The sequence below is a fragment of the Phaethon aethereus genome, assembly GCF_964289735.1.
Source record: "Phaethon aethereus genome assembly, chromosome: 14".
In the NCBI taxonomy this organism is placed as follows: domain Eukaryota; kingdom Metazoa; phylum Chordata; class Aves; order Phaethontiformes; family Phaethontidae; genus Phaethon; species Phaethon aethereus.
Window position 1 is genome coordinate 4,593,332 of NC_138590.1, and position 14,323 is coordinate 4,607,654.

At 38.4% G+C, this 14,323-nt stretch overlaps 1 protein-coding gene across 1 annotated transcript in view; it reads left to right on the forward strand.

The window, feature by feature from the left end:
- SLIT3 (slit guidance ligand 3) overlaps window positions 1-14,323 on the forward strand; it is a gene marked incomplete at its 5' end in the record, with an annotated part of 526,167 nt that overhangs the window by 362,491 nt on the left and 149,353 nt on the right. Inside the window, one exon of the mRNA XM_082006257.1 lies at window positions 10,108-10,179. Coding sequence (XP_081862383.1) covers window positions 10,108-10,179 — 72 coding nt within the window. The remainder of the gene's footprint in view (window positions 1-10,107; window positions 10,180-14,323) is intronic.

Genomic DNA, 14,323 nt, shown 5'->3' on the forward strand with positions numbered 1-14,323 from the left:
GAGAGCTTGCATGTAAGAGAAATAAAAATGATAATGTGTTGTCTGGGAGAACTTATGTTTCTGTGTGCAATTGCCAGCTTGCATGAAGCATCTAATCTTTTGGAAATGAAAAATTGGTTATGAAGGTTAGAAGGAGGAACTGTTTACACATCTCTTCTAAGTCCTTTTATAGATTAACACCCTTGAGGTTACTGACTTGTTCACTTCTTCAAAGCCAGTGCATTAGTTGATCTGCTGTACATGTGCACTTGCCAGCTAATCCGTGCCCCCAGCTCAGCATGGCACACAAAAGCCTCATCATAGCTCAGACACTGTTTTGGTGGTGGTAATCAGGGAGGAGTTAGGGGAAATACTTCCGTACTGAATTTTTCTTCTGTATTAAGGAACTGCAATTGCACTCTCTTGGGAGATTTTCAGTTTATTTGTTTTTTGTTTTGTTGTTTGTTTTTTTCAAACTAGTTAGGGAAGAATCTGAGCTCTTAAGAAAAGGTTTGTATTTCTTAGCTGTAGTTACTACTTTATGAACCTGGAAGGGGACTAAAATATGACTTCATACAGAAGATAAAAGGAAGGTAGGATCTCTTGACAACCATTCGTTTCTCTTTATAGAACACAGAAACTGTTAAGAGCACCAAGTTGAATTTAAATGCAGCTATATTTCAACCTAGCTACCCACAGAACAATTAAAACAGTGGAGCTTTTAATGGGTAAAAGGAGCAATACAAGGTCAGAAGCTGCATATGGAGAATCAACTAGAATAGAGTGTTAGAAGGAGTTCCAGGTTGAGAGAAGAGGGTAAGCTCATCTGGAATGATATTTGCTTGTGTTAATTTTAAAGACAGATTTAAAACCTTTAGCTCATTAATATTCATATGACACAGTCTGATTTTCGAAGAGTGTAGTACATTTCTAAAAGCTGCCATATTTTATTCTCTGAATACTGGATAATTCTAACAACCTATACAACTTGTTGACTAGTGCTAATATTAGAAGGCTATTCAGTACTCAATTTATATGTTGCAGTAAACTTCTGAGCCAGAATGGGGAGGGATGGGCCTTTTTTTGTGCCCTGACTCCAGCTGGGAGAATACCAGAAATATATATTAAGTGTTGCTAGCCTGTGTTGAATAGTTAGGGCAACGTTATTCAACATGCTGTGGAAATGGTCAAATCCCTCAATACTGTCTGGAAACAATTAAGAGAATGACATTTACTGAATGCTACAGTTTTGGCTAAGTGTGAACCTACTGCTAATGCTGCAATGCTACAGCTTTCTGATCTTGGCAAACCTCCTGGCTAGGAGCAAGCTGGACAGGCAAGACATTTCTACTGGGGTTGACTTCTCAACTTAGAAATTATGCAACTTTAGTTACAGCTAATTCAGATGCCCCCAGGTGGCTTCAGGAGTGGGACAGAACACATCAGAGTGGACAGAGAGGAAATGAGAATATAAAACTGGGCAGGAATTTATAGTGTTTAGACTTGCACACAGAAGCAAGTGAAATGACTGCGTCTTCCTTGCCCAGTCATCCAAAACGATATTTTAAATAAATGTTGTTTGAATATGTTTATATCCAGTGGGTAAAATAGTGCTTAAGTTAATGCTAGGTGGTTACAAGGAGGAAGAGAGGAGGCAGAGACATGAGACGCAGCACAGAAAGGGCTATAGTAAAGGAACTGCCTCTGAGCAGTCTTTCCTTTGTTCAGAGCTTGTCCCTCCTCAGTTTCCTTCTACTGCAGCCGCACAAAGCTGTTGTAACACACAGTCTGTTTCTCTTCTCTTTGGCAGACTGGTTTCTAGGACGGTATCAACTCCAGCCTTGAAATTGTCAGCCTCCAATTGTGCAGTCCTCCAATTGTCAGTTGTCCATTGTGCTTGCCATTGGCTTTTACTTTCTTTTGAAAGGTTTTACTCTTGCTATTCATTGCAGGTAGGTCTTACAAATGTTTTCCCTGTGGCTGATAGGCAAGAGTTAGTTCCCTGCTCTTTCATGACCTGTCACCCAGACCTCTGGCAGGTTCTTTCCTGCTGGTCATTTCTGTACTTGTTTCAGTTTCTGAGCTCTAGAAAGAGCAAGTTTATCTACTGTTCTGCAGAATCTGGGTTTCTCTGAAGAAACCTCCCACAGGTTTCAACTTCTGAGAGGTAGAGGTTCTTCTTTTGCCTGATCTCTGCTATAGCCACCAGTCCAGTTCTGTCAACCGCAGAAAGACAAATAAGTGCAAGAGAAGATGACTCCTTTGAAGCACCAGCCCTCCCAGTGAAACTGCCAAAGGGGAAGGAACAAGGAGGTAGATAGGAAGTAAGACAGTTTGCTTACTAGTGTTTTCTCTGTTAAGCGGCTCAGTCTTTTTGGTGCCTGAGGCCCCAATAACTTTCATCAGCTGCACGCCCTGAAGGAGCACTGCTCTGCACACAATGCTTCAGCTCAACTGAGAGTGACTTTTTGTTTTTCATGTGTGTAAGTCAAATGTGATTGGTGGCATACATTTTAATGAGACACCGTTGAGGTTTAAACTGTGCACAGAGCAGCTGGACTTTTCAGCTAGATGAGTTAAGAATAAAGGAGGGGAAAATATTAATGAAAGTAAGCAACTTTTTCTGCTCCTCCCTTTACTCCCCGCCTGCATGCAATTGCAGTGCTCCCTATGGGTCCAGGAGAGTGAAAGTGCTTATCTGGAAGACAGCCAACATTGTTAGTCTAGCTGGCTAATAGAGGCCTATATATAGTGGGTTGCTACTCTGCTTCCTTCTGAAGTTAACTTCGGTTAGTGTTTCCAGGCAGAACTGTTTCTGAGTACTCTGCCTGTTGGAACTATGGAAGAAAAAATGGTGTATTATAGTTTTCAAAACACAGGGAAGTTTATTACAGAAGCAATTTGCCATAAAATGTATCAAACTTAAATCTTTTAAAAGTGCTAAGTGATCCATAGGCTAGCAGGTTCTAAGTTTTTATTTTAAATCTGCATATTTTCTCTAACAAGAAATCTACCTATGTAAGTCAAATAGGTCACAAAACCTTAACACTCCAAATAAGCTGGATCTATCTTAGGTTTTTTCTGCATTTAGCAAAAGAAAGGCAAACTTGTTCTTGTAAGGACTCAAGACTTCTCCATTCCCCACACACAAGAAAAGAGAGTTATTTTATCCATGCCCATTTTTCAGTGGGATTTTGTTCCCTGTTCATATAATGACTGTGTGGATCAAGGAATTTCTACTCCATTTTTCTTAGAAATATTTGGGCATGTACATAACTTTTCCTTTTTTTTTTTTTTTCCCCTTTCCTGGTTGTGACAACAATTAAGGAACCAGAATCATTCTTCTTTAAGTAAGTTGTTTTCTTCTTCCCCAAATTTTCTGGCTTTTCCTTTTCCCCTTGTTGTGTCACGTGCGGGCGGCATTGTGAGTCACTGGTCAGCTCTGGGTCTGTATGCTCTGTGGATTTAATTCTGTTACATTGTCTGGAAGTCCCTTTCAATATTTAGGCACTAGGGCTTAGATCCTTGGCGTACTTTTGGTATGAAACAAACTTCAAACCTGTCTATGGACAAAACTGAAGATACAGTAAGATCCAGCCTCTGGTTTTGAGAGAACAGAGTTGTGGAGAGCTCGCTATAAAGCCATTGTGGAGATTGGAGAGTGTGGTGGATCAAGGCATGAGAAAAAGAGTCATTAGTCTTAAAGATGCTCCTTTGGGAGGAAGAAGTTTTGCTGCATAATTTCAGTGATAGCTGTTGGACAAATAAACTGCTTGTCTATACCAAAGTCTCCCCTCTTGAAAAAGTGGAAGTATTTCTCTGTCTCAAGGAGATGATAGAAGGATGTGTACATTGAAGGCTGTGAGATGTAGTGATCATGCAGTACTTGGGACCATATGAAATATACAAGATGAGAAACAAATAACTAGAATTATTTGAATCTAAAAAAAAGCAGCACAGATGTAAGTGGGTGTGGTAATGTAGCCAATGGCTTTTGCGTTGGAGGAATTATTCTTGCCATCCAATACTTCTTTCCATATGAACATGAAAGCAAATAGTACCCTTGCATTGACAAGTGTGGCAAAATTGGTTGATTGCAAAAGAATGTGTTATCTTAATTCTAAACAAAAGTTTGAGAAATGCTCTATTTGTAGTATATGGTATTTGCATTACCTAGTTAGAATTGCATTCTGCTGGAATTGGAGTTGTTAATAACTCGGCACAGAACATGGGGGCTAAGTTATGAATAGTTTCATGTTTCAAGACTGCTGGATGCACTTTCTGAAGTAAATTAATTTTTCATTTAATCAGCTCAAAATCTGTCTAATATCAGTGATAGGATTGTATCAGCATTTGGTTATTGTTAATGGTATCAAAGGTAATTGTTGTTCTTGGAGTCAGTAGACTTCCCACACGTGTACCTTTGGAAGGCCGTAACCAGACTGTCTGGGGACATTTTATGAGAGATGACAAAATAGTCTAAGCCTTCAGTGTGTTAAACAGAATGAATAAATTTTAGACCACTGCAGAGGGAGAATTCCTTTGCTTTTCTTCATATACTGAATTAAGCTAGTGAACAACTTAAAAGCTTAGATCAGCCTGGGCACAAAAACAAAAGACAGCTGAGACTTTGACACAGCAGTCCCATTTAGACCATCATCTCCTGGGTGATGATGTATGTGGTGTCGTTCATGGTGATTCGAAATCTGCAATAAAACACTGTCTATTGCAATAGCTGCCAAACTTATTTTAAGGTAACAAATTGCTTTGGATAGTTTTAATGTGATTTATTTAGCCTAACTTGTTCTGAAGAAATATGAAATAGTGCCGGGGAAAAAAATTACATGTCTAAGTTTCTTTCAGATATTAGAAATTTATTGCTGTTTTTACCCCTATCAATTCCTCCTCTTTTGAAAACTTAGAATTCTTATTGAGCCTGTGCCATTGTACGTAGCTTGGCAAATATAATTCTTCCTAGCAAGACTTGTTTTCACAGTCTGAAGGAAAGTTAAAAGCATTCTGAGGTCTGAAAAAGACATTGCATAAAGGCAAAATCTGACACTTGGTAAGAATGTTTCAGCCAAGCCAAAATAAAGGTACATGTAGCTGGAAACCATATGGTCTAGAGAAACGGATTCTGTGCTAGGCTTTCATACCCCCAAAAAGTTCTGTGTCACCTTCCAGGGAAAAATCTCTATATTCTGGGATCTGACTTAACAAAGTAGCTAAACTGCAACTACATTTGCAAGTAAGGTAGGCCAATGAGCCGTAAAATAAAGACAGCACAGCAATTACTGTTTAACACCCTTAGAAGGTGGTATGCTAAACTTCAGTGCATATGAAAGGCCATGTGTTGGTAAAGTCATTGCAAATTCCTTGATTTTAAAATTGCTGAAGAGGTCAGAATGTCTAGAAGAATCGGTGAGACACTAATGTTTCAAGACCCTGCTGCTGAAGGTTTGTTACATGCTTAATTACATTCTCACGCAAGATAACATACCTGTTGCTACGTGAGCTTCCAATGCTTTCTTTGTCTGGTATGTCCTAAGCTTTTAGATGAATCTGTGCAGTGATCATTTTCACTGTGTAATCTTTATTTTTAACTACTTAGAAAATCAGTTGGATTAATCTCCAAAACTTGAAGTTTAGTAGCAACAATTAATTGTTTAGCCGGAAATTTAATATTTAATTATGTCTTGGAATAGATACATTTTTGGGGCAATATTAAAATACGATGCCAGAATCAGGCTGAAGAAACACAAGACCTCGTTACGACTTTTATATATTTGTATAGTTTCTTATTGCAGATCCATAATGACTTTTTAGCCTAATAGGGTGCTTCTTCCAGGGATCTCCTCCAATGCTTGCAGTGCAGCCAGAGGTCTGTGCTTTATGTGCGTTGTCCTTCCCATTTTTTGGAAGGTTGATAGCAGCATGAAAACCACTGCAAGTTGCGAGCCAATCTGCCAGGTACTTTTGAAGTACCGCAGCTTATGGTTTGTGGCCATGCTGAAAGCTTTTAGCTGTGAGCTGGCAAACTGATGGTTCTACATGCCACTAAGAATATAACCCTCGGATGGCTCAGCTGCACCTGTGCCGTAACAGCAACTTGCTGATTTTAGAAAGCCACCTGTAAAAAATTTGAGAAAAATTTGCTTGAGCTAAAAATCCAGTAAATGATTCTTCACACTGGTCGTTTTGGAATAAGATATACCTGCCTTGTAGAGAAGACAAGAATAAAATTCATGCACTGGCAAGTCTGATGTGTTTGCACATCTTTATGACTGTTTTCTCCATTCAGACTGGTTTCCATCTTTGTAAAAGAGACTCCCATGTCTGGCGAGAGGAGAAAGAAAGGAACAGTAAGAAAAAGGATACCTACTGGTGTCTCCATCAGTTTTGGCTTAGTCTCTAGTTACTACTTTTATGATTAACATTGTGACAGTAGAATGAAACTATAGCTCACTTTTCTCTTTCTTCCAAAATGTGCATCATGTTTCGGGTAGTATCTTCTCCACCTGACAGTAAATGGCATTTGTCAGACCTGTGGCTAGCTTGGTCTCCCAGCAAAGTTGAGAAGCAAACGAACAATCAGGAGCACACAATAAAAATGTTAGTAATTTTTTTGTGTTCTAATAAATGTCATTCTGATTCACTGATTCGCTGTCTATTGGCAGCAGTTACTGAGCTGATTTTATTTTTATTGCATATTAACTTTGTTAGTGTATTTTTAATAAAAAAATATTTTGGGTCTAAAATTTCAGGTGCTAGGGGACAGAAGGAGGGTGTGTTCCTGTGCCAAACTTTCACGGTAGCCAGGGCACCTGCATGTCCTGCAACATATGTGAGGGATGCAAGTATACGTACATTTTTAGTACTTGTAATGCCATAGGCAAACCTCCTAAAATCTATCTCTGTTGGTAAAAGCATTGGAGATTTAAATGAAGTTCTTGAATTGACTGGCTGAGTTTCCTGTTATATGGCCTTTTGAAGTTATTTTTTTGTCTGGGGTTTTTGTTTGGTTTCTTCTTTCCCCAAAGCTGCTACTCTGGAAACATTGCAGTGTGTGCCAGTGAGATGGGCAGAACAACAGGACGTAGAGGAAAGCGGCTGCGATAGTGGAGTGTACCTACCCTGGCCAGTCTCTTCTGCAGGCTAACTCATTCATAGCACTGCTAGGAGTGTAGCTGTTGGTACAGTCAGAACAAAAGTGTCTTGGATCAAGAACCTGACCAATATTCATATTTGTTGGTATGAGTATGCTTTCCTGTCTTAAACAGGAAAAAATGAGAACTCTGAGGAAAGCAAAAGCTTCTGTGCTTTCTATTAGAGCAAATGGAAATAAGGAACTCAAGAAATGAGATGCAATGCATTATGTATCTTCCCTCCCCTCCTCCTTGCTCCTTTCTGTAGGACTGTTTGACTTCAGCTCTGGCATGGCAGGCAGACAATGGCATTAGCTAATTTGGCTCTGTGTAGTGCTGAACATGAATATGAATTAGAGACAAGTGCCTGAGCTCTCATACTGACTTTTGTTTAGCTGTTAATTTGTTCCAGTGTTAATGTGCCACATGCACATAAGCCCAATTAGGTTTGAAAATGCTTATTTTCTTTTCATGACTTCTAAAAATTGAAGCTTTGTTTTATCTTATAAGCTGTTTTAATTAGTCCTATTTTGCTCAAAATAATAAAGAGGATGTATAAACACATCCAAGGTTTCAAATTCAGTGGAACACTCCACTGTGACCTTCTGACTCTTAAATTAAAAGTAAGTGAAAAATTACTCTAATAAGAGTCTTATTTTGACATTTGCATTTAGTAGTGCCATAGCTAACAACTGCACTGGGTATGAGTGTTGAGGTTTCTCTAAGGTTTTACTTTACATAAGTGTTCTTACCTCTAGAGCCAGAATACCCCTTCATCTGGAGTGGGGATTTTTTTTACTTCTTTCCATGGGCATTTTGAAAACTCAGCTTCTGAACTCTTTCTTATATGCTACAGCATTATGTATTACTGATCAGCATTGATGATCCTGCTGCTCCACAAAACTAAGGAAGACGTTCATCTTACATCACAGAGCTTATCATCTAAACTTTGCACAGAGATGATGCACGTGCTGAAGAAGTGTTGTTCAGAAAGAGTGGAAACTGAAATGGAAATCTACTGGGTTCTGTGGCCATTAACTTAAAATTTTAACCTTTTATAAATATTTTGTTCGCAGAGGTTTTGCTTTTGCTTCCTAATACGGGTGCTCCCATCAGGTACTCTGTTCAGAAGGAGGTCTGTGAGTCAGCCATTTGGATGTTCTGTTAGAGCCCAGTGAAATTCCAGTGACTTGAATATTATCTCATATTTTGGAACTGCTATCTAAATGGACCTGCTAGACCTTTCAAAGTTCAGCCATCATTTCTGTCTAGTTTTGGGTAGAGTATAAAAATCTGCATATATTGCATGAAATTTTGTTGAAGTAGGAAATTGTGTGTGTCTTCTGAAATTAGGAAGCAGTTAGAAAAATTTAGTGGTACTAGCATTCATTACACACAAGAGCCAATAGCTGTAACAGCACGTTAAAAGCCAACCTCCTCACTCTGCAATAGATACATATAAATTATGTTAGAGAAAACATAATGCTAGATGATCATTAGTTTTCTGGGTAGCAGTTCACTTCATGCTAAACTACAAAAGTAATGAAAAATAAAGTTTTGAGTTTAGATTTTCATATCTAAGTGGTGGTATTTTATTTAGATTAATTTTATTTAGTCTCAGAAATGAGCTGATCTGGGAGCCCTCCTACAGAGGTGGTATACTTCCAATGATTGATGAAGAGTAAAGTGAAGTGGCAATACTCTGGGAAGGCCAGAGGGTATTGTAAATGGTCCGTCATGCTAAGTGTTTGTTTTTCAGTATGTTCAACTCACCATAATATTTTAAATGTTGAAAGACACCGTAAGTCAGTATTTCAGCCAGCATCCAGCATATTACTCCACATTAAAAAGTTAGGGAGTTAACCAGTTTAGTGACACAGCAGCAACAGAGTTTTGGCACGAGCTGGTTCATAACCATTTACCGTGCCCTATGTAGAGCATGGAAATTACATATATATTGTTTTCCCCAACTTGAAGTCTATTAAAACGTTTAGCTAAGCTGTGAAATTTTCAGAGGGAGCCTAATGTTCTTCCCTTTTACCAGCACCCAGATAAGCTCCTAATTCACTTTCTGGTTTTGACAAATTTTATTAATGTGCAGAAATGACATGACTACATACTTCAGCCATGATTGAAATTCAGGTGTCCCTGTTATGTATGATTTTGCTCTGATCCCTCGGTGACACATCTTAGCATAGTGGTGGTTTTGTCTGCTTTTCCCTTCAGTTCAATTTCAGGTGATACTATATATGCATTTTTCCATTAAAAAAGGAAATATTTTTAATATAGAATCTGAATCATGGATATCAGGTCATATATATTTATGGTTGACTAGATATATACAGTGACTCTCATTTGTGTTATTAAATCTTTACTGATTTTTGTAACTAAACTATACCTAAATTATTTTTTTGAGGTTCTGAAATATATCTCTATTTCTAGTTCAGGCTAAATTTCTTTATATTAGCAAGCTCAAAAATTGTAACAGCAGCTGGTGAATCTGTACTATTTTATCCAATGATGCCTGTTTCACATGTCGTGCCAATTATTGTATCTTAAGAGATTCAGTTATACGAAATTTTATCTATAAGCAGCTTGTGCTCCCTGGCTTTTAAGTTCGGTATCCCTGAGCAGAATTCTAGGTTTTTGCATCAGACAATGTGCCTTTCAATGGTTAAAATATTTCTAAAAAGGGGGGGAAAAAAATCCCTCAACAAAATGAAAAATATTTCAGATACGGTTTTTGGATTATCTCCAGTTGCTACATTAAAAATGCTTTCCAACACCAGACGAAGCCTGAATCATAACGACTCATTTAATACCATGTGCTCTCTGAAAAGCAAATGAGATCAGTAGTTAAATGAAATGCCCACAGATCCTGGGCATGGTGCACAAGATCAATAAAGATGATAATGCAGAGATGTGGGAGGACACTAAACTGGTCTGTTACTTAAGATTTATTTTGTCTTCCTGTATCTTTCAGAGTGCTCTATGGAAACAAGATCACAGAGATTCCCCAGGGCCTTTTTGATGATCTTGTGTCTCTGCAGCTGCTGTGAGTATGATCCCTTCCTCTTCTTTATTTTACAGACTAGCTAGATTTACTGTTTTTTCAGCTTCTGGCATTAATATAATCACCTTTTCCACTGAAAACTCACTGGGACGTGATAGTCTGTTGTTTCTGTGTCAGGCAAGAGGAGGGCAAGGACTGGAAGAAAAAAACTGCCAACAGTTTTCTAGCACAGTGTGTATAATAGGTGATAGACACAGAGGATTTAATTGTGGGGAGGAAATGAGAGACTCAGTGAAGTCCAAGAAAGGAAATTTGGTCACCGGCTGATGTGTGGGTGGGGATACCATCTGATTGTTTTTACACATTTAGCATTTGTGGTTGAATATCTAGATCCTTGAGAGCTACTGTGCTGCAAGTACCTGCACATGCAGGCAAAATGGTGTATGAAAGGTCTTACTGTTGCGAGCTATGCTCAGTTCCATATTCTTATTATGCCACATGTGACTTAGTTGCAAGAGAAATTATTTCAGAATATATTGTGTATTCAAGTATTTTATGTCATGTGTGATTTAACACACAGTCATGATCAGGGGTAAGATATATATCACACACTCTTCAGTATTTATTAATGTAGCATAAAAAATTTCCTAAGACAAATGTGAAATTGGAAGTTTCATTCACTTTTGTCTCCATAATCCCACTGGGAACCAGTAACTCATTCAAAGAGAAGGAAATCGGCTGCTATTTCAGCCAGTCGGTAGAGGGAACAGAAGGGAAGTGAGCTTAATGTATATTCCCAATGTTCTGATTACCATCATGGATGATGCACTCAGACAGTGAAGGTGATATATAATAAATTCACCAATTCTGGTTTATATCACATACAGCCCTCCACCCCCAAACAATAAATTATATAAAATACAAAATAAAAGTAGCTTTTAGACATGTTATTTTAAGTCTTTCTGGCTATGCTGACATAACCAGAAATTAATATCCAAAAGTTCATGATTACCGTTGAATGTGTCACTCTATGATTGCAGTCTTTGCTGCACTTATATGCTATATAAAAATAAGCATAGATTTAGATTAGAAATCCCTGAGCAAAGCCAAAGAACTAAAATATGAAATAGTGGTAATTGCTCTATATGTTAAGTGCAGGACTATTCAGACGTGTAACTTATCCATAAGATCTTAGTTGCAAACTCGGACCACGCTATTCTAGAGAAGGACAAGCAGGATCACATATGGTTATGACAATCCTTGAGCTGTGACAGTGGGAAGCTTTTCATCTCCTCCTGCACGCAGCCAATTATTTTGTCTTTACCTTTGGCACGTACTTTTTCCGGCAGCTCCTTTCCTCTCTCCTATCCCATACCTCAGAAGTTTGTTAGTACTTCAGTGTCTTCATGGCCAGCCTATGCAGTAAGAGAAGACTGGGTTTTTAGAGGGGAGGTAGTTTGCCATGTGTGAGAACAGTGAGCGTGGAATTGCGTAGAAGCCGGGACTCGGTATGCGTTGATATAACTGGCATGCTACAACTGCCATTATCGGACTCAGGCTGTGTTCTGTACAATGAAGACGTTGCAAGCAAAAGCAGAGCTAAAACTTAACTTGTCACTTTGACCTCTGAGAAAGAAACTATATTAGAAAAATATGAGCTTTATCATACTCTTTCCCCCCCAATAAAATATTTTTATGGTTACAAGTTCGAAGTGATGCACTGTTGCTCTACCTAGCCCTGGCCACATGGCTCACGGTGGGTCTAGAACTTTTGCATAAAGCATTAAGCAGATTTCAATACCTTTATACTATAGTCCTTGTGTGCATGCAGTGCAGGCTTTCAATGAATTACATATTTAAGCCCAGATGCAGTAACTTCCTAGTCTGAATTAGCTCAAGTGATGCCTTTTTGTTAAGGGGGCAAAATCTATATGCCAGAGAATCATTAAAAGGTGTTGTACTTCAGATATTTAAACACTTCAACCTGAGAAGACGTGAATAGGTCGCCCCATTATAGGATTCCCAGAGTATTGTGGCTCTGGAGCCTTTCAGGGTCTTCTTGAAAGTGTTTGAATGCAAAGTAGCTCTTGGCAAAGAGAGCATTGAAAGATCATGGTTTAAATGCAAACAAAAGTCTGCACGCTTTACTGATCATGGCTTTGAAACAGCTATGATGGGATTGCTTGTATTATTTTAATGGATGTGAAAAAAATAAATGGCATTTGTTGGTTTTAGACCTGCTGTTGAACAGTTGGAAGAGTGCCCTATGATTAGATCTAATTTAGTGTTCAGTGGGCTCTAGATTGGATTTCTTCTTATTAGTCTGGAGACATACTGATAAGAACGCTCCGATTAAGGTATCCTAGTAGCCAGTATAATTTCCTAAGCTTGAGATGGAACATTTTTGAAAATACACTGCTGTTACGGTAAAGCACTACACGATCAGAAAAAGGGAGTTGTTCTGGGTTCTGTATAAAGTTATTGAGATTGTATTTGGAAGGAAAAAATAATTGCTGTGAAATTGCAGAGAAAATAGTATCGTTATTTACTGTTTTGGATAAGACTCATCAGAGTTTCTCAGAAATGTCATTATCCTTCTGTTTAAATATACTGCCACAATATGGGCCCAGATTATTCCACTTTTATTCTGGCAGAATAGTTTTGTGTAAGTGCCTCACACCTGCAGAGAGTACCAGTGTCAGAAACACTGTAGCTGGGTAAAAGTAATGCTCAGCTCAGGCATGACAGCTTCTTAAACTGCCCCATTTGACTTCGGTGTATGGGAAATGGAGGAATCAGAACAAGTTTTAGACCACCTGGCTAGCATTAGAATTCTGTATTTCTGTCATATAAGACAGAGGTAAGTAAGCCAATAGTATATTATATTTGGCAAGAAAATAACCAGCATGGTAGAGAATAACTTTTTTTCGTTGTGTGCAGTTTTTTGTTGGTTTGTGTTTTTTTAAACTCTATTCGTTTAATTTAAAATGTTGTTTCTGAAGTCTGTATTATAATTAGCTATCTTAAGTAGTTAACAGCCCCCATATAAATAATCGCAATTGGATTTCTGTTAAATTGCTGATTTCACAAATCTTATGACTTCCTAAATATGCAATTTTAACCAACCCAGCAGCAAACATTATTGTACAAGTCCAACTACACATCTGTTCTGTGGAACAGCTTTTCTTGGACCATGTCATTTTCCTTATCCCATTTGAAGTGTTCAGGAGAGAGGATGCTAGGAAGCTACTGTAGCTACTGTAACCTATCCTCATACATTCTTCTTTTCAGCAGGTTGGATCAAGTCTCTTGACAGGTCGGTTTGGATTTGAGAGTGCTATACTGTTTTCCAGAAAGTCATAACTGGAGTCTGTTTGGGGTTTTTTTGTTTTTTTTTTTACAGTAAACTGAAAGTTTCATTTCATTGGGTCAACAATCCGTCCACGCTGTGAAATAGTGTTTGATTAATTACTCTTGTTCTTGTAGCTTGCATTTGAATATCAAAAAAATGGAAAGGGTTTTAGTTTAAGGTAGAAGTTTTCAAGTAGCTTGGCTACTAGCTGTGGCCAGTTTGAACTCCTGTGCAGGAAGCCTTAAACTAACCTTGGTCTGTTTAGAAACTGGAATATATTTAAATGTCCTTCTCACCTGTCTTTCCGTTTTCCTGGTATGTGGACAAGCTCTTTCAGGAGCCCTTGAGTTTGCCAAACTGTCTGTCTGTCACTGCAAAGGGGGCACAACGTAACACTGCACAGCTCTTTCCTTTTCAGCAGCCCTGTGACAGATAAACCTGAGGGTTGCTCTGCTTGCTCCCAAATGAGCAAAGCCAGTCTGCAGCCAACCAATGAGTCAAGTGGCTCAAGCCAATGAGCTGTGGATAATGGGCACCAAGTTTGTTAACCAGTATTTTTCATATCTAAGCAATACACTTTCCTCTCTGCAACCATATTAAAACAAACATTCTGGGAGCCTTTTTATTACGGTTACACACTGTGTGCTTCACAGTGCTCTATTTCCTGGAACAAGAAGGTATCATAAAATCTCTACTGTTTAAAGAGATTGTATAGCAAAATAATATAGGGGGATGAAAAATCTCATTTTTCAAATGTCTGGCAAGTATCAGTTTTCAATAAATCCTTTTCCTTGAGGAAATTTACTTTGCATAGTTACTAATCATAGAAGTGTT